Source organism: Passer domesticus, chromosome 19 (assembly GCF_036417665.1).
Source record: "Passer domesticus isolate bPasDom1 chromosome 19, bPasDom1.hap1, whole genome shotgun sequence".
In the NCBI taxonomy this organism is placed as follows: Eukaryota; Metazoa; Chordata; class Aves; order Passeriformes; family Passeridae; genus Passer; species Passer domesticus.
Window position 1 is genome coordinate 12,022,227 of NC_087492.1, and position 20,480 is coordinate 12,042,706.

At 54.8% G+C, this 20,480-nt stretch overlaps 1 protein-coding gene and 1 long non-coding RNA gene across 7 annotated transcripts in view; both read right to left on the reverse strand.

The window, feature by feature from the left end:
- Positions 1-20,480, reverse strand: part of CALN1 (calneuron 1) — a 146,364-nt gene that overhangs the window by 101,097 nt on the left and 24,787 nt on the right. For 2 of the 6 annotated variants that reach the window (XM_064394327.1, XM_064394328.1), the window contains exon 3: positions 2,731-2,855. In XM_064394327.1, the coding sequence (XP_064250397.1) occupies positions 2,731-2,855 (125 nt within the window). Of the gene's footprint in view, positions 1-2,730; positions 2,856-15,648; positions 15,849-16,129; positions 16,334-17,173; positions 17,492-20,480 lie in introns of those variants that run through there. The other 4 variants (XM_064394330.1, XM_064394333.1, XM_064394329.1 and 1 more) reach the window with 4 other exon arrangements.
- On the reverse strand, positions 12,466-13,681 carry LOC135283478 (uncharacterized). The gene is made up of 2 exons (XR_010349225.1): positions 12,695-13,681; positions 12,466-12,610 (listed from the first exon to the last, which is right to left on the reverse strand). It is a non-coding gene; the product is annotated as an uncharacterized LOC135283478 (long non-coding RNA).

The window sequence follows — 20,480 nt, forward strand, 5'->3', positions numbered from 1 at the left end:
GAACTCCTGGCTATTCCCTGTAGGATGAGCTGGGAGCGGGGTCAGGCTGCAGCACCTCCCCCTGCAGGATCCCAGAAACCCTTCCCAAGTGAACAGTGCTGACACACGCAGAGCCAGACACAGAAAAAAAAGAAATCTGCTGGAAAGAACCCAACAGATCAGGCACTTGTTGGAGCCTTGAGTGCAGAGGAACATTATAGAAAATTCCCAGTGACTCCTCCAGCTCCAAACCTATCATAATTTAATCTGTGTGACTGGAATTTCTCAATAGGCTGGAACTCCCTCAGGACCAAAATCTCATTGAAAAAGAAACCAAGGAGAATTTTGGCATCTCTTCCCCAGCCTGGAAGATGAAATGCAAATCTGTTATTGGCATCGAGCTCTCACAGCTTGATCCATCCACAGAGCTCCAATAGCCTGACATTAACTTCTCAAGGAAGAACATTTTGTTACTCATCCTCAGACAGTTTATGCTTAAAGGCAGAAAGACTAATTCTGTTTGGGGTTTGGGCAGTGAACCTTCCCCAATTACCAGCACAGTCAGGCACTGATCTGGTATTAGAGACAAAACACAGGGAGATGGAGACTGCTGACTTCATTTTAAATATAAATTCCAGAGGCTGAACACTGCTGGCACATGGAAAAGCATCTCCAGCTTCTTCTGCTGCCCTGGCTTTTCAGACACGGATCGATCTGGTGCCACTGCTGTGCTCGCAGGTGGAAGAAGATGACCCGAGGGGGAGCTCGGTGTGTCCCAGAGCTGGGACATCCCACGGCAAAGGCACAAAGAGAGGTGTAGGGACAGGCTGCCAGGAAAAGAATGGACCTTAATTCGAGCCTGTGCTTGACAGGAGGGAATAAATGGGTGCCGAGGTGAAGAGCTGTGCCCAAGTCCCGGAGCGAGAGGAGCCAGCGATCCCCCCGCGCTCCGGCACGGCCCCTGCAGTGGGACACAACAGCAGCTCTGGGCTGCTCCCTCTGCAGGGGCGGCTCCTCCACTCCTCATTTCCCTCATTTGCCGTTAATTAACGCGGCGATCCGCAGCTCTGGAGCGCGGATTCTCCCGGGGCAGGCGGGCTGGGCTCCAGCTCCTCCCGCAGCTCCTCCCGCAGCACCGAGCCGTGCCCGAGGGCTCCGGGATCCTCGGCACCGGCACAGCGGGGCAAGGGGCACTGAGGCTGGCTTCCCTTCCCTGACCCAGCCCAGCCCAGCCCGGTTCCCTTCCCTGACCCAGCCCAGCCCGGTTCCCTCTCCCAGCCCGGTTTCCACGCTGTCGGGACGGGGGAAGCGGGGCAGGGATGAGCACAGCAGGGACATCTGAGCATCCCCCGTGCCCTGCCTGGCCCTGCCAGGGCTCCCAGCCCCGGGGCCATTTGAAGCAGCTCCTGACAGGTCTCTGCAAACCTAACAGGCAATTCCAGCAGCTTTTCGTGCTTTGATGGGGACAGGAATAACAGAAAATCCTTGTTTGTGCTCGGAGCGAGCTGCAGGAGCTCCTCCTGCCTCTGTGTGCTCAGCAGCCCCTGACCCCACACAGGGACAGGGCAAAGCTGGGCCTGGCCATGCTATTGGCATCTTTGGGGTGAGGAGAAGCTGAGCCAGCTCAGTTCAGCTGAACTCAGACCTGCAAGCCAAGCTCCGGGAGAAGAGCCCAGAATGTGACCTTGGCAGTGCTGGGGTTCCTGGGTCTGAGCCAAGCTGCACTGAAGTTTCTCAGTTGTCTCTCACCTGAGCTGTGTACTCACACCCTCACTGGGAAGAGGAAAACACAGTTGGTACCTGAGCTAAATTCATGTAAAGCTCACAAACCCAAATCCAAAGGCTCTGAGGTGGAAAGGCTGGGAAATGGAGGTTTGATTTACCAAAGCACACAAGAAAAGGGGCAGGGTGGTCAGAAATGTTGGCCTCCTGTTTCTCCAAAATGCCCCAGGCTGTCCTGGAAGGACCAGTTCCACTTTGCACCCTTCCCTTGATCCTTCCCTCAAAAAGTTCTCCCTGGAGGCCCCTGATTGTGACCATGGCTTGTACCAAGTGTTCACTGGAGAGCAAACCAAGAGCTCCAATTCATTCCACAATACTCAACAACATTAACTCTAATTATTTAACTCAGAAATTACCCTGGTGAACCACAAATCCTCTACAAAAGAGACCTTCACCCTGAACCTCTGGCCACACATCCTGGGCCAGGGCAGAGAGGATTGACAGCAGCAGCTTCCAGGGGGAAATGATGGGATCCTCCAGGCAGCACATATGGACCACCTTCCTGATGGCCCATGCCAGACTAAGGCTGCTCTGTGCTCCCTACCACTGATTTGGAAAATGGAATTTTAAAGCTCTTTCCATCTTCTTAAGCCGCAAGGCACCTCCATGCATCTTCTTACCCTGAGACACGGAGAGGAACCTCCCTTTGGGAAGGCCTCAAAGCAAATGAGACTTGGTGGGAAGACAGACTCAGCTCTGCAGGGTCCCAGGGAAAGCTAAAGACATCTTTCGGGCAGTATGACCCTAAATTTTCTCATTTTTTCCCATAAAACACAGGCTTCATGTTTCAAAAAGCCGCAGAAGGACAAAAGCTAAGACTAAAATCACTCCATAGCTCCCAGCACAGCTTTGGTCAGGGACGTTCTCTGTGTCCCTGACCTGCTGAGCCACCCCACTTCCCAGGTGCCTTGCTCCCCCAGGGAGAGGTGCAGGGGAGCCCTGCCCAGGCCCAGCCCCAGCAGCACTCACCATCCAGCTCCTCCACGGAGATGTTGGCCAGCTGCTCGCTGTCGCTGCCGGCCGAGAGCGAGCGGTTCAGGTAATTGCCCTTGTACAACAAGCCAGCTGTCACATGGTGGAATGGCATCTTCTCCCTGCCACCAAAACGGGAAAAGAGAGGGTCATTGGGGTTATCTGCCTTTGTTTCGTGGGATGGAGCAAAGGCTGGCCTGGAGCAGCAGCCCAGGCTGCGGGGGGGTGTGAGAGGAGTGGGCTGAGCTCAGAGCCAGGGTCTGAGGCAGGAGCTGAAGGAACAAACAGCAAAGCAGCTGCTGCCTCTGGCTGCTGGAGAGGAGCGAGGGGAGCCAGAGCAGTGGAGCCTTAGGAAAACAGGATTTCCCAACACTCAGCCTGCAGATTTCAGCCTTGGTAATAATTACAGAGAGCACTGCACCGACCTGCAGGTAACAGGTTACAGCACCCTGGAGTGTTTGGGTGGAGAGGACCTTAAACCTATCCTGAGCCACCCTGCCATGGCAGGGACACCTCCCACTGTCCCAGGCTGCTCCAAGCCCCAATGTCCAGCCTGGCCTTGGGCACTGCCAGGGATCCAGGGGCAGCCCCAAGTGCTGCCCAGCAGCACAACTTCCAAAGGCAGGGAAGGGTCTGGCCCTGCTGAGACCCCACCTGGAGCATGCAGCCCCCTCAGAGGGTCCAGCCAACCACCCTGAGCAAGGTGTTTGTCACTGCAGGGCCCCAGCTCCAGACCCCTCTGGGAGGAGAACATCCACATTGGAGCAGGGCCCCCCAAGAACATTCCCCTCTCCCAGGTCGGAGAGCTGAGGAGAAATCCCTCTCCACGGGAGGCTGGAGCAGGGAGGTGTTTGCAAACCCCACAGGTCCCAGCCCCAGGGAAGGGCAGGCACTGCCCAGACAGGAGTGGGAATTACTGTCAGCAGCACTCACCCTGATTTAGGAGACACAAGGAGGAGGCGAGTTTGCCAAAGACAATTGAAATATTAAGAGGAAGATTTCTCATGCCCAGGGCTGGATTCAATCAGCACAAGCTCATCCCAGGCCTGTTGTGCTTTGAGCTGCACATTTCCAGCAGAAATCAATCAGCAGAGTCCCCAGAGCTGGCCGGGACTTCCTGGGGCTGGAGGTGGCCAGGACAGGCTGGGAGTGGCTCTGAAAGCCAGCAGGGCTCTCAGTGCACAGGGCAGGGGCTGCTCAGAGCCCACCCTCAGTGCTGCCAGGTTCTGTGCCCAGGAGGAGGTGCCAGCTCTGGAATGCTGCTCCAGCCAGCAGCACCAGGATGATCTGGCTGTGCCTCAGCCAGCAACCCAAACATACAGACAATACAGATGGATTCAGTAGGAACAAAAGCCTTCCTGCTCCCTGGGCTGGGAGCAGCTTTGAGAGACCCCCCAGGAGCAAACCAACCTGGAGACACAGGCAAGCACAGAGGGAGAGCAGGAGGCTCCTCCTGCACTGCTCAGCACGCTCCAGGAACTTCTCTGGCAGTAATTATGTAAATAAATCCTAATCGTAATTTTAAGTATTTTTATTTGGGAGCCAGTTTGCTCCAGCAGCACATTAGGAACGTAAACAAGGGGTTCTGTTTCATTAAGCACATCTGTAATTTCCCAGCCCTTGCCAATTCATGGGTTTCACTCTGAGACATTGCTCCCTCTGACACCTGCTCGGCACTAAAATGGGAATTGTACCTGGCCAAGGGACACTGAGAGGCAATGCCAGCTCTGCTATCATGCACAGACACTTCCAGCCCTTTGCACCGCCTTCATTTGTTCCCAGGCTCACCACAAACCATCCAGGCAGTGACCAGTTCCTGTTTTCTCTGGACAATCACCCCCCAGGGTAAGCACAGAGCTGGAAGGGACCCACAAGGGTCATCGAGTCCAACCCTTGGAGAGCCCCAAGAATCGCTCAAAGCAATTACACTGAATTTCCAAATCCCTTGACAGGAGTTTCAGTCTCCCCTGGGCTGAGCTTGCACTGCAGGCTCAGTGAGGCTGCGGGGCTGGGCTCTGGCACTCCTTGGCCCAGCCCCTGGGTGAAGGAAACCCCAGCCCTGCAGCCCCTGAGCTCAGCCACACATGGAATAGCAGCTAACCATGGATTTAAAACATCCTGAAATCACTTGCACAGCCTCGGCTTCTACAACCATTAAAAAAAAATGACAATGCCTCTCCCCTGAGGGCTGAAGAGCTGAAAATCAGCTCCTACCTGGATCCTGTGGTGTGTTTTAGTGCTGGAGGAGAGCCATGATACCCTGGAGTGAGAAGTGCTGGATTAAATTCTGCTGCCCAGGTATATTAGGGTTTTAAAGCTGTAACATCATTCAGCAGAAACCCTGCAGAGCCTCTGGAATCCAGCACCTCTCAGCTCTAACAAGGGATGCTCCAAGGGGGCCCAGCTCGCGTGCCAGAGGCCCCAGGGATGTGGAGCTGTGCCTCAGGAACACTCAGCACCCTCAGACAGGAACCTGCAGCCAAACCCAAACCTCAAAGGGGGAGAAAACAGCGAAAAGGGGCCCAGGAGGGACAGGTGGGGAAGAGCTCCAAAGCACCAGGGTGGGAAAGCCCCTGAGGGTGGGATCCATAAAAGCTCCATGGGAATATGTAGGTGCTTGTCTGGGATAAAAGTGCTGTCCTGGCACAGCCAGACTGGTCCAGGCTGGGATTCCCAGCCCTGGATGTGTTCAGGGCCAGGCTGGAGCAGTCTGGGACAGCGGGAGGTGTTCCTGCCTGTGGCAGGGGTGGCACTGGGTGGGTCCTTCCCAGCCAGGCCATTCTGGGATTCTGGGACAGGCTCACTTTGAATGCAGCCTCAGTGTCCATGTCAGAAGCACAGAAACCTCCTGCAGGTTCCCTGTGGCTGCTGCTCCCAGTGCCCAGCGAGCCCTGGGACCCTCAAACCACGGCTGGCCCCATCCCCCAGGTGACACCGGGCACCATCAGCAGCAGGGGCTGGGGCAGGGCACTGACAGCGTTTTACCTCTCCAAATGTTCCATCTGAGCACTGTGCCCCCTCCTCAGCATGGCCCTGGGGCTCCTGCCCCTTCTCCACAGCTGCACAACAGCTCCTGAGCAGGGAGCTGGGCTGGGCTTTGCTCTCCAGCACAGACACATTTTCCACCAGGCACCTTGCAAACCAAACACAGTGTGGGGATTTGGGAGCAGTGCAATCCCCTTAAATAACATCGTGAAAATACCACAGAAACATTGGCATTAAAGCAGAAATCCCTCAAAGAACCCCTCACCAAGTGTGTGGAGATCTCCCCATGGTACCTCAATGTCTAAGGCTGAAAAGTGCAGCTGGGTTTGTGTTCTATCCCCATCTGTCAGAGCAGGGGCAGTTCTCTGCTGTTCATGGGCAGTTTTCTTTATCTCCCCCACAGCCAATCCTCCCTCCAGGAGATCTCTCCTGTCCATGGCCACTGAGTGTCCCTGCAGGGCTGATCAAATTCCAGCATCCCATGGGGAGATGCTGTGCCCAGGGCAGGAGCCAAGCATTCCTACCTGGATCCAATCTGAGCCTGGAACAGCACAGCAGCCTTTGCCCACTGCATTGCCAGAGGAGCAGCTTTCTCCTGCCCTGCATTCCCAGAGGAAGAGCAGGCCCATCTGCAGCAGCCCTGGAGCTGCAGAGGAAAACTCCCCCCTTGTGCAGGATCCCTGCTCCAGCAGAAGCACAGCTGGCACTGCAGGAGGGCTGAGCCCCCATGGGATGGGACTGTGCCACCACCCTGACCACAGGGGGACAGGGCCTGTTCTGACTCTGGCAGTGGTGTTTTGTTTGGTTTTTAGTTTGTATTATTGAATTTGTATTTTTAATTTTCCTAGGAAAGAACTGTTATTCCTATTCCCATATCTTTGCCTGAGAGCCCTTTAATTTCAAAATTATAATAATTCAGAGGGAGGGGGTTTACATTTTCCATTTGAAGGGAAGCTCCTGCCTTCCTTAGCAGACACCTGTCTGTTCAAACCCAGGCACTCAAAGAGCCCCTCACCAGGTCTGAGGACTGTCCCCACGGTCCCCTGGCATGTTCCAGTCCCTGTGCCTGGCTCCCAGCAGGTCCCACCCCCATCATGCCCTGCCAGCCTCACTCCTGCCTCTCAGCACAGCCACCTTTGTGGAATTTAGAAGGCTTTCATCAGCAGTATTCCATCAGCATAAAAAAAGCCATCTCCACACTGCTCACGTGTCTGTGGCTCCCATTCCTCACCAGCCCCTGTGCTGCTCTTCCCAAAAAGGCTCAGAGCCCACGAAACCCCACGTGACCATTAAACACGAGGTTCCAGGATCCATCTCTGAGATGGAACTGGGACCAATTTCTTCTGATCTGGGGAGTCCATCCTGGTTTTCCAGCCTCAGGAATGGAACACACAACCTCCTTGGCACTGCCTGGGTGTCCCACCCAGCCAGAATCCTGTGTTTGCCCTCCCCATGGGGCTGGAATTCCGTGGATCCCACGGGTTGGGAGCACCCTGGCAGGATCCCAAGCTGGATGTTGAGCCCTGTGGTGTCAAACAGAGCAGGCAGAAAGGAGGAAACAAGGGATGAGGATAAAATGGAGATCTCCAGCTCTGCCACAGGCTGGGCTGAGGGAGTCTGAGCTGGAAGAACGGGAAGCACACCTCTGTGGATGGCCAAGGACAGGAGGGGAGCACCAGCACAAGCTTTGTTCTCTTAGCCCTTCCTCGGGGCTGAAAGGAATCCAGGAATATATTGAAAATCCAGGGAGCAGTCAGGAAACTGGAACAGGAGCTGGGAAGTCCCTGAGGTCACTTTTAAACCCTTTAACAATTCATCAAGTGAAGTGACAGTGTTGAAGATGCTTCTCCCTGGGCACAGCAAAGTTTGAACATCTAAAGCAAAGCAGAGCAGGGACTTTGGAGGAAATGATCCCATTTTCCCCAGGACTGAGGCACTGCCATCGTCCTCAGAGGGAGGCTGTGTGATCCAGCTGGATCCAAAGGACAGCAGAGCAAACAGAGCCTGGTGTCACCTGGAAACCCCTGGGATATCTGATCCTCCTTAAGGCACCAGCCAGGGGACACCTCCCAGAGAGGCTCCATTGCTATTTCTGGTCCTTTTCCATGGTGCTCTCCATGCTTCCCCCTCTCTCTAAGAAGGCTGTGACAGCTGAGGGTCATGGTTAGGCCTGGCTTAACCTCTGGCATGGGAGAGGCTGAGCTGGACTAAATCCCCACAGTTGCTTTGAAGCCAGCCCAGTTCAGGGAAGACAAAATCTGTGTGCTGGGAAGAGTCACTTTGTCCCTTGTCACCTGCATTCCCTGCTGCTAACAATAGCTTTAAAGATTTTTTTTTCTCTTTTTTAATTTACTTTGTGCACAAACTTGGCACCTGGAGTGCAATCTGAGCCCGAGCTGCCCACGGCAGAGCCTGCAGGGCTCTGAGGGCTCCTCTTGGCTCGGGAGGAGCTCAGCAAGGTGTGAAGGGGAAGCTGCAGATAGGAACTGCCCAGGTCTGGTTTAACCAGGCTCAGCTTAGGGGTGAGAAGACAGCCAGGGCTGAGAGCAGGCTCAGGCTCAGTCTGCACTACAAAGCAAGAGAAGTGGACTTGGAAGGAGCCTTGGGATGGGGAAAAATAAAGTCTGGTTCTTCTAAAATAAGACCCTAAAATAGATCATAGATCCTCCCAGGGAGGCCAGTCCTGCAGGAAGCCTGTGATTGCTGACCGCTGATCCCAGTCTTTATTGATCTCAGAGCCCAAACCCCCAGAAAGGCACATTTGGGATATTTAACAGGAGAGAGCAGAGGGCACTGCACAGGGCACGGCACCCTCTGGGCAGGGCTGGGGAGCCAGAGTTGCTCAGGCTGGGCTGAGAGGGCAGTGAGCCCTAAAGCTCCCTGAGAGCTCTCGTGGGACACAGGAGGGCTCCCCCTTTCCTGCCTGGTTATCAGAGGCTACACTTTGGCTTTTCCACATGTATTTACAGCAAATGAATCCAGACAAATTCCACCTTTCACAAGGATTTATGGACTGCAAACACGACATTTGAACCCACACACGTGAGATTCACTGAACACCTGCTGCTGGGGATCCAGGTAAAATCCAAATTAACCTCCAGGGACCATTCCCAGCCCTGACCCATCACATTCCCAAGTGCCCCCAGCACACCTTCATGGCATTTGAGCTCTATCTGATCATTTCTTGGCATAAGCCTAAGAAAATGTTCCTCTAATTCAGGCAGGAAATGCAGATCTGGCACACCTGCCTTGGGATGCCAACAACAAAGCACCTCATGGTGATCATTGGGTAAAAAAGCCTTTACAAACAGATCATTCTCAGCATTCAAAGATGTAACTGGGAAGAAAAAAAATCCTCTGCAAGGCAGAAAACAAGATGTGAGTGACAACCTCATGTAATGTACAGCACCTCAGGAGCCACAACCTTCCATGCTCAAGAGCTACAAAGCACTTGGAGCTTCAGAAGGTTTTGTGCTGGGGTTTTTTCCCACCTTCTGCAGTAAATTCAAAATGAAAAAGCAGAGGAAGGGCACTTGAAAAGACACCACATCTCGACACAACTGCTGCTGTTTGAATTCCGGCAGACAGGGAGAGCTGAGGGTGCTGGGTGGGGTGTGAAAGCCAGCATTCCTGTCTGGGAGCTGCTTGGGAGCACACACAGAGCCACCAGAGCTGCTGTTTGCTATTTCTGAGCCGTGGTGGGGCTGATCCCTGCTCCGAGCCCGGGAGGAGAGGACTGCAAGGACCTGGTAACCCCGTGTCTGTCCCCAGGGCAGAGCAGCCCTCCCAAGGGCACAAAGCCCCTTTCCATGGCAAACAGGCTCCAAGTGCCCCATTAGAGAGCCAGCAGCACTGATTCACCAGTGCTCCCTCTCAGCCCAGCTCTGCTCAGCTCCCGAGCTCAGCCTCACCTTCTGCAGAAACCCCCAGATTTTTGCTGCCCTCTTCCACTTTCTGTCACTGCTGCTGCCCCCACTTGTGTTTAACCAAGATTAGTAAAAAAAATTCCATCTTCCAGGTTTGGAAAGCCTCTGAGTTGATGGTATAAAGTTAATAAAAAAAGCCAGCAATGCAACAAAAATCTTTAATCTCTTCTCCCCCTCTAATAATTCACCTGGAAACATGAATGAAATCAGTCTGGGAATAAAGTTTTATCCCTGGGGAGGCCCAGCCTCCCATTCCCTCCTGTGGGACAGAACACCAGGGACAGCCATAGTGTCCATCACACAGGGTCCCCAATAAAAGCCTTTTTCAGGTGACAAGGATTTAGGAGAGGAAACTGACACGGGCTCCAGAAACCTCTCAAATCTCCAGGCAGAAGGGAAGCTGAAGGAACCTGAACATTGGGAATTGAGGCAGACTTCTCTCCCTAAGTAATTTTAGTTAGTTTACTATTCTACAAATAGTAAACTAAGTAAAATTTTAAGTTTTATTTTTTATATTATAAATTATAAAAAATGTAAGAAGAAAATTGTTTGTTCTAATTCCTATTTCTCTTTATTACTCTTTCTTTTGGTTACTATTAATACATTTTTCTTTATACCCTTTGTAAGTTTTAAACCTACTTTACCTTTCTCCTAATCTTATCTAACAAGAAGTAAATGCACTAGTAATTAACCAACACTAAACCCACCACACTCATTAGTACATTAACCAAAAATTCTCAAAATTAACAAAACCTCAAATTAACAAACCAAAACCACTACACGTGGCAAAGCTGATCAGCCTCTGGAACAAACATCCCAGGAGGGACATGTCCTGTGTGACCAGGAGGGACACGTCCAGCCTGTCCCCAGGCCCTGGTGCCTCACTGGAAGATGTTGGTGGAGTTAAAAAATGAAAATGTGGGGCTGTTGATGGATTGTTGCCCACACTGGAGGCTCTGAGCTCCTCCTGAGCCCCAGACCCAGGAGGAGCTGCCCTGGGGGAGCTGCTGGGTCCCACAGCACTGCACCCCCCTGCAGCCCCATTTCCCTGCCCAGCCCATCCTGCTCATGCTGCCAGGGCAGCCAGGAGCACCCTGAGCCCACCAGGGATCCTGCAGCATGGAGAGGGGGCTCCTCCTGGCCCCCTTCCCAGAAATCAGCTTCCCCAGGAGTCAGGATGGATGAAACCAACGGGAGCAGGTTCAGCTGAGCACCCAGGGCAGCTCAGGGGTGCCAGAGAGGCTTTGGGGCATCACCCAGCCCTGCCCAGCCCCTCACACCGACCCTACCCCACAGTCCTGGCTGCTCACACACAAAAAGATCCCAATTCTCTTTCTCTGGAGTACTCAGCTCTTTTTTTTTTTTTCCCTGAGTACAACACGAGATCACTCAGAATTAAATGATGGGAACGAGGTCCTTGTTGACAGCAAGAAAAATAAATATCCCAGAGCTCTGAGCTGAAGAGCACATCAAAGCAGGGAGGAAATGTCACCCCCACCCCCATAACCCATCCCTAACACATTTCCCTGCTCTGCTGAACCCTTTTCTCCTCCACTCACAGCTGCTGAGTGTTTGCTCACTGAGCCTGGCCAGAAGGGACTTTTCTGAGCTTCTGTTCGTTCCCTCCTGTCCAGTTCCCTCCCTGGCTAGGCATAAATCAGCCCTGGAGACACGAGCAGCAGCGATTCCTGGCACCCCCAGCACCCTGGTTCACAAAACAATACACAATGGATTATTCAGAGCACACCCTACGTCACACACCAGTAATTATAAACATGAAATCTATCAAATAATGACAATTAACAGCGGATCTGACAGAGTAACACACTCCAAATAGCCTGGTGGTTGATTACGTCTTATTAATGAAATGCCAAAACATTGAGGACTCTTAGCAGGACAATTAATTGCTCCCAATAAATCTGACTTCTGCCAGACCTCGTCTTTAAAGGAGGCTTTGGGACATCTGGTGAGGGTTATTTTTTAAAGCAAAGGCTGATGGCTCCTACAGAAAATTCCCTGGGAGCTGGGAGGACTGGAGCCACCAACACGCAGAAATAAGCAGAAGGGAATTAGAGACGAGGGCAACCCCAACACTGGAATAATTTTATATAAACTGGGGTGGATTGTGGTGTAAGACTCCAACCAAGATCCACTCCCAGCACTTCCCCTGCAAATCCAGGGCCAGCAGCTTCCTTGGAAAAGTGTCCTCAAACACAATGGCCCAGATTCAAGGGCATCCAAGGAGGATCCCAGGCTGCTGGGAGAGGGTGAGCAGACCCAAAGGGAGACCTGTCCCACCAGAGGTGTCCTGAGGCACCAGGCTGGCTGTCACTACCCCAGGGATGCGCTGTGGTGACCAAGGTGCAGGGACTGTTGTGCCAATGGCTCCACTCCTGCAGGCACTGGCAGTGTCAGCTGCCTTGGACACACAGGACTTGCAGCACTGCTGCCTAAGGTGGTCTGTGTGTCCATCCATCCATCCATCCATCCATCCATCCATCCATCCATCCATCCATCTGTTTAACCCCATGCCCCTCCTGTGGCAGTGATCCAGTGGCCCCACACTCAGCAGTCACTGGGAATGGACCCTTTCCAAGGGCCAAACCCCAGAGCTCTGGGACACTCCCTGTGCTGGAGCCCCTCACCATCCCTAATTCCCCAGATCAAATTCTCCTGTCAGGGAGAGCAGGGTCAGGCTGTGCTGCTTTCCCTGCAAGCTCCTGCTCCTTGGGAGATTCAGTAAAGCTGTTCCAGGAACCCCAGGGATCATTTCCTGCTGGAGCAGTGTTGAGCTCTCGGGGTGGCACAAATTACAGCATCCTTATTTTTATTTCAGCCTTTATTTGAAAGGAACATACAAGAGAAATCTGATGCTGGCTGGGCCTGGAACCCACAAGCACTCTGTAAACAAGCTCTGCTCTGAGATTTCCATGTTTCTTCCTGAAACACCAGGAGAACCAGCGGCACTGGATAATTGAAAACAGTTAGAGACTTCATTTTCTTATTTTTTCTGGGATTTGCTCTCGGCTGGCTCTTCCCAACCTTAATACCTGGCAGGGTTGATCAACTCTTTGGAATCTCATTTGCATAAGGGTTGATGTGCCAAGAGCTCTCATGGAGAAATCACTGCCCTGGAGAGGTCAGGGATATCCAGGGAGAAAAGGAGAGAGGCCATTTCTCCTCAAGTGCTGCTTTTAAAAGGGGTCAGAGCAGAGTCTCTGACCTGAATGAATAAATAGACCCCAAGGAACACTTTACTGTGACATCCTTGGGAGCCTCTGGACATGTCCTCAAACCCTTGGGGACATTTGCCAATTAGCAGCAGGAACACGTGCAGTATTCCAGCCCTGCCTGTGGGGTCACAGCGCCCTGGAGGCAGCAGCACCTGCAGCTCCCTGTGCTGGGACAGGCTGGAGCACCAGCAGGGCTCACCTGGGCTGGGTTTTCCTTCTCTGTTTGCCCAAGGCTTGGCAGGAGGGGTCTCAGGCTGCTGAGCCCTGCACACCCTGAGGGGCAGAGAGCCTCTTTAGGCACCTGCAGCTCCTCACCCACGGGAGCCTCTGCCCCCTGAGCCCTGCAGGGCCAGGCCCTGGGCAGGAGCAGGGCACAGACCCTGGGAATGGGGGCTGGGATGGAAGAAGCCAAGCTGGATTTGTGCAGGACACCAGCAGAGCCCTTCCCAGCACTGAACGAATCCCAGCTCCTCGGGCTGCCTCACGTTCTGGTTTAACATTCCAGCAGCCAGGAGAGATCCCAGGGAGAGGAGATGCACATGGATGTCCTCCCTGCTGTCACCTGTGTGTCTGCACATGCTGTCACCTGTGCCAGCCACCCTGCAGGACACCCAGTGACCACAGGCAAGCCCTGTTCACATTTTAACCTTCCTGCATTCCTGAGCATCCAAAGCCCTGCTGCAGGGAAGGACTTTGGGCAAAGGCACGGGAATACAGGAGCGTGAGGAAGAGGGCTCAGGGAGCCCCAAACCAGCTCCTCCACCAGGCATCACTCACTGCTGGGCTTCAGAGATGAACCCACTGGGCCCTGTCACCCCACTGGGCAGTGTCCCCACCCCAGGGACAGCCACCAAACCTGCAGAGATGCCAGCACAACGGGGAATGGCTCCAGGCATGGAACAACACAGACCCAACCCCTCCAGGCAGGTGAAAGGGCTGGGTAGTGCCTGGGAAAGGGAGGTCCAGGAAAGGACAAGGACCAAAAACAGGCCTGGAAGCCCCAGCTAGGGCAGACCTGAGGACAGGGTTCATTGCAGATATTTCAGTCTGCTGTAAAAATGCAAATGCAAGGATGCCCAGCAAGCCTCCACGAGCTGATGTTAAGTTCAAGGAATGAGAGGGCACTTTTAGAACCACCCACTGAATTTCTTTACATCCTCCAGGTCCTGCCCATGGACTCCAGGTTCAACAGACTAAATTCAGACTGTGGCTTTTATTACCACTGCTTAATATCTTTATTCTGAGAACCATTTTCACATGTTAGTGCTTTTATCGAAGGAGGCTGCAGTTAATTAAAAGCAGACCTTTAAACCAGTTTGTTTCTATTGCCCTCTTTTCATGATAGCCCAAGAACTATTGCATAATTCCCAGAATTTACTTGAGTTTCTGCCTCACACTTTTAACACTAACCACATTCACAGGTTAAAAACACAATTAAAGCCTCCCAGCCTGGCAAAGCTCTGCCATATGATCAATTCCCAGTACATCATTAGCTGGGGACTGTATGAACTGAATAAAACTGACTTGGTCTTTTTACACAACATTAAAAAACCCTCTCAGCTCACCCCAGGAAGGCACCTGGCTACAATGAATGCTCTCAGACCCTTCTGACATTCCCAGCATTTTGTGAAAAGGCTCTGCCTGTTTGAATTTGCATCTCCTCATAGATTGCCTGCCATATTTCATCCCAAATCAATAAAAGCTCTATGAGCACAGATCTAAAATGATGGTGGAGGGTATTTCTAGTCCAAGGAGTTTCTCAATGCGCATTTTGCTCAGTTTACCACAACTCTGCAAGACAAAACATGCACGGCACCATCATTGCACGGGTCAAGCCATGATTTTGCTTAGAAATTAGGACATTTCAAAAGAAATACGACGAGAAAGTTGCATTGCTTTGAACTTACAGGGGCAGCGTTCCGGGAGGCAGAGGGAGCCGCACGGGACCGGCCATTGGAACGTGACGGGGCTGGGGCAGGAAAGCCCGGACAAGCAGCCCCCAAAATGCTGTTTCTAAACCCATCTATAGTTACAGAGCTGCCGTGGTATGGAAGGGATGGGCTGCATCAGCAGAACCCTCCAGCACACCGTGATTGGACAGAACCTGCCTGGAAATGGAGCCAGGGAGGGGGAACGAGGAGGCTCAGCCCCGCTGAGCACGGCTGAGGCAGGCAGGAAAGAGATTGGGTTAAATTACCCTTTGTGCCTTTTGCCCTGTTTGGCTTTGGGTTTTTTTTTCTCCTTGCAAGCCAAGTTCTGCCCTGGGGCTCGATGGCAGAGGGCTGCTCCCGAAGGGCTTTTGTTCCCTGCTGAAATCCCCCTGCCCCACCGAGAACTTAAGGGAAGGCGGTGTGAGAGCCAGGCGAGCTCTGCACGCTCCCGAGGGATGGAGGAGCAGCACGCAGCTCCTGCAGGACAGACCCTCCCCAGGGGAGAGCCCTGACACCCCCGGGAGCCTCACCCGAGCAGGACCCGGCTGCGCTCCCTCTCTTCCCGGGGGGATCCTGCCCCAGCCTGCAGACCCCGCCGGGCAGAGCCTTATCCACAGGTGCAGTGCGGAGAGGATCTGGCTACAGGTCCAGAGCATCCTCGGAGCAAAGAGCCGAGCATCCACCGAGAATCCCCAAACTGAAAGGATGAAGCCTCCCCGTCAAACCCTTCCCGGGGACAGAGTCCCACACATGCATTCCGGGGGAAAGGGAGCGTGCAGAGACCCACGGGCAGCCAGCTGGAAAATTCCCTGCTAAAGACATGGCATCGGGAGCTCTTACCTGCTCGGATTTGTATTCCCAGCTAGCAGCACACCTACAGCCCCAGGCTCTCAGGGGGCATGGCGGGGGTGCGGACTGCTGCAGGTCATGGGTGTGTGCAGCCAGGAGCAAAAAGAAACCGACCTAAAACAACCCCCCCAGAATCCCCCAAAAGCCACAACATGACCCAAATGAGATCCCTGCAACGGCTGTCTCGTTACAAGCAAGATGAGATGAAGGAGGGGTTTTTACTTGCTCTGAGGCATCATATGGAGCTTAATCACAGCAGTTACGTATTGGGTTCTTTTGGCCTTCAATCAAGTGTGTCATTTCGGTGGCAGCTGCCTACGTGATGCTAGCACCCTGGGCTCTCCAGTCCTGTGCCTGTGCCGGCCTTGTGCAGCTATTCTACAGCTCAACAACGGGCAAATTCCATTTCCCAGGCTGCGGGAAGCTCCTCCTGTAGTCCAGCGAGCCCTTGGAGCCAGCCAGGATCACACACCTCTCCTCCGGTACCCAGAGCCCGGGCAGCCGCTCCCACCGCAGCGCCCGTCCCGTTCTCATCTCCCGGCGCAGCCCATCCGTATCCCGAGGACTTCCAACACTCCCAAAGCCACCGGCAGGGCACACAGCCCGCCAGGCGCCCCGCGGACCAGCGAGGCACGGCGCTAAGGGGGAGGCAGCTGCTCCACGGGAAACAGCAAAACTTGGTGGGTGGGAAAGGTCTGAGCAGCTGCTGAGTAACCGCGAGCGGCTCGGCCCGGAGCCGGCTCAGCCCGCCCCGCCGCAGCCTGGGGCTGCTCCAGGGGGGAGCTGCAAATCAGGTGTTGGACCTGGTGATCGAATCAGTCGAAACCAGCCGGGGCTGGGCTCATCGCGACTCCGAGCAGGCAGCGGGGGACGGCCGCGACTCTGCTCGGGAGCATTTTAGTTGCCGACAGCGGCATCAGGAGGTGTTTGGGGCCAAATTCCTCCGTCAAGTGCTTTTGTTGGGTTTGACAGATTCATGAGGACCCATCCATTCAAACAGATGGCGGATGCTCCCTCTGCTCCGGGATCTCCACCCGTGTCCGACTCCCCGAGAGCAGGACACCGCATAGACACCGAGCTCTCATTACATCACCCGCTACGGACGAGCAGGGGGCCAGGGAACGAATAAAAAAAGGTTTTCTGGGCAGCCAAAGTGCTGTTGTGCCGCTCCATGGCAACTCCACAAACACGCGTGTGAGCGCCCACAGCCGCACACCGCGGGCGAGGGGGCACGGCCGCGGATCCGGGTACCGAGGGGAGGGGATGAGCATCCCGAGCATCCCCCCCGCGCACCCCACGGGTCTCCCCGCGGGGATCGCTCGGCTGCCGGCCCGCCTGAGCCGGCTGGCAGCGCTGGCTGAAGCCCCAACAGGTTCGCGGTGGAGCTGCGGTGCCCCCGAGCCGGGGAGGGGAGGGCGCTGCCTGCGCGCAGCCGGCTCCCTCCGAGCCCTCCCTCCGTCCCCGCCCGGCCGGGGGGCAGCCCGAGCTCCCCATCCTTGGCCACCTCCTCACTCACCTCTCCACCAGCCGGCTCCTCCGCCACAGGTTTGCTCGGCTCCACTGTCCCCCCCCCCGCCCCTCCAGATCGCTCCCAGACGAGTTATTCAGAGGAGGATGGAGGGAGGAGGCACACAGAGATCTGGGCGGTGGGGATGGCGGAGAGAGAGAAAAAAAAATAATATAAAAAAAATACCAAGCGAAGGGATGAAATCAAATCAAAGAAGCGAAGAACTGGACTGAAAGGAGGCGATGCTGGAGGAGGAGGAGAGCGGCGCGGCGCGGCAGCCCCGGCTCAGCGCCCCATGGCCCCCGCAGCCCCGAGCGCAGCCCGAGCCCCGCCGCGCCGCGCCGCGCTCCCCCGGCCCGGCCAGGGACCACCCTCCGCCGCCAGCCCTGCGGCGCGGCCCCCGCTAACCCCTTCCTCGCCGTGCCTCCCCGCCGGCCGCCCCCTCCTCCCCATGCTCCAGCCCCGCCGGGGATGCTGCGCGCAGGGAGCGGCCCCGGCCCCGGCAGGGCAGAGCCCCGAGAAACGCCGGGAGGGAGCCGCTCCTGGGGGGCCGAGACCCTCAGCAAGTTGCTTCTCCAGGTCTCCTTTCGGCAGGGAGGGGGGTTAAGCCGCCGGTTGCTTTTTTAGAAGCCCGGAATCGTTGGTTGGAGAAGACCTCCAGGATCAAGTCCAGCCATTGCCCCAGCACTGCCAAGCCCACCAGTGACCCCTGTCCCCAAGTGCCACGTCCATCCCTCCAGGGACGGGGACTCCACCACCTCCCTGGGCAGCCCCTGCCAGTACCTGACCATCCTTTCCATGAGAGAATTTCCCAAAAATCCACTCAAACCTCCCCTGGCCCAGCCTGAGGCCGTTCCCTCTCCTCCTGTCCCTGTTCCCTGGAGCACAGCCCGACCCCCCGGCTGTCCCCTCCTGTCAGGAGCTGTGCAGAGCCACAAGGGCCCCCCTGAGCTTCCTTTTTCCAGGCTGAGCCCCTTCCCAGCTCCCTCAGCTGCTCCTGGGGCTCCAGACCCTTCCCTGGACATGCTCCAGCCCCTCAGGGTCTGTCTTGTGAGAGGCCCAAAATTGCCCCCAGGATTAGAGGTGCCCCAGCAGTGCCAGCACAGGGGACAATCACTGCCCTCACTGCTCTGGTCCTGCTGCCACACCATGGCTGATATTGGCCAGAATGGCCTTGGACTTCTTGGCCAGCAGTAGTGGAGGAGAAGAATCCACACCTGCAGGTGTGTCCTGTGCTCTGTGTGCACAAACTGCTTCTCCCTGCACCCAGGGCCCCCAGCCTGCCTGGCCCCACTGGCAGAGCCACATCACCCATCCAAGGGGCCTGGGGACCTGGGTTTCTGCCCTGGGCAGGAGGAGGTGCCTGCAGGAGTGCCCTTCTCCCGGCCCAATCTCCCCCCTTTCCTGCTGCAGTCACCTTCAGCTGGTACCAGCACTCGGTGGAGCTGGCTTGGCTCCCCAGCTCCTGTTGGAATGCTCCTGAGGCACACAGTCCTTGGATCCCTGCCTGGCACCAGCACAGCCCCTGACCCCTGGGGACAGCTGGGCCAGGACGCTCCCAGCAGGGGAGGTTTGACTGAAACCAATCTGGGCTGAAAGGAAGCAGAGATGCTGTGCTGTGACAGCAGCTGACTGCAGGAGAGGCTCTGATGGGAGCCCAGCACAGCTCAAACTGCCTCGACTGGATCTGGAAAGCAGCCTGGAGAGACACCTGTCATCTCCAGCAACCCTCCCACAGCCGTGTGCGCACCAAACAAAGCCTGCAGAGTGTCGATTTTAGGGCTCAAAGGTGTTTAATTCACATCTTGTCTCCCTTGTACTTTTCTGATGTAAAATCCTTCCTGTCTCCTTCCCTTCAGCCTCGTGGGTCACCGTGTTCCCCATGCTGGGATTTATTGGGATCAGAAGGAACATGGTCTGCAGCTCAGCACCTGGGGGCAGAGAGATTTTGGCTCTCTCTGCTCCCTGTGCAGATAAACCCCATATAAACCCCATCTCCATTGATATTCAAGTCTTTTTGCTCCATTAGCTCAGTGTCCTGCCCCAGGGATTTCTGCATCCCACTGCCCCTCTCCCACTGCCTGGACATTGCCTGCACGGCAATTCAGGAATTTAGCCATGCTCCAAGTCCCTTGTAAACCATCAGGGCTGGGCTACACCCCAGTTTTACCATTTTTATGAATTTATTTGCATTCAGTGAGAAGATAATCCCTGCTCCAGGAGCAAGGCCCTCCGCACCAGGGGTGGAAGGTGAGTGATGGCACCAAATGTTGTTCCATCAGAATGAGATGCAGATGAATCTCATCCTTTTACTTTTCATTCCTATTTTTTCCCTTGATCCATGAGAAAACTTTCACCTGCAAGATCCCTCATCTCCATCTGGGCTGCCTATGTGAGTAAATGGGGGCAAACCTCCTCATTTGGGAATGTTATTCCCTGTCTTTAGCTAATTTCCTTTCCTTCAGCTCTGGAAAACATTAACCAAAAAGGTCCCAACCTTCATGGCTGAAAACAGTAGCTGGAAAATCCATTAGGCCGATATATTTATTATTAAAATTTCCGAAAGCACCAAGTCCTCATTAATCCCCAAATAGATCCAGAATATCTCCAGATTGTGTCCACATCAATAGGAGCAGCCCATGGCTCTTTTCCCTTTTTTCTTTGTTACAGTACAGAGCTGATCACTCCAAACCCTCCAGTTTTCAGCTTCTCCTGGGGCTGAGGCTGGGATGGAGCTCTCAGGAGGATGTGGCTTCCTCGGGAATCAGCTCCGGGATGTTTGGAATACACTCCTGGAAATGCTACAGCACAGCCAACAAAATCCTAACCTGACACAGTGAGTGACGGCAGCAGGGCCGGCTGCTGTCCCTGCCTGGGGACACTGCGAGGCATCACTCCCACAAGGCATGACCAGCACGGGCTGGAATTCCCCAGGGAGCTGCTCAGTCCAGGCAGGCTCCTTCCATGGAGCCCAGCAAAGCCACCTCCAGGGCAGGTCTGGAGCCCAGCGAGGGTGAGGGACATAAATAGGAGCAGCAATAAATTGGGTGTCCAAGGGGAGGCAGGGCAAGCCAGGCTATGGCTCCGGGAGAGCTGCGTGGCTTTCAAAGATCCCTTTGAGCCAATGGGAGCCAAACTTCGAGGTCCCTCAGAGAAGAAAGTCCTCAATGGGATTAAAGAGTTTTTCTCTGCCAGGGATGACCCTCTGGAATGAAAAGCCCAGAAAATCGGGAAGGCCCTTGGAGGGGGGAGGTCTGCAATCCTTCCTTCCCCACAGTGCTCAGAGGGGGCTCTGCCCTCTCCAGTTTGGAATGTC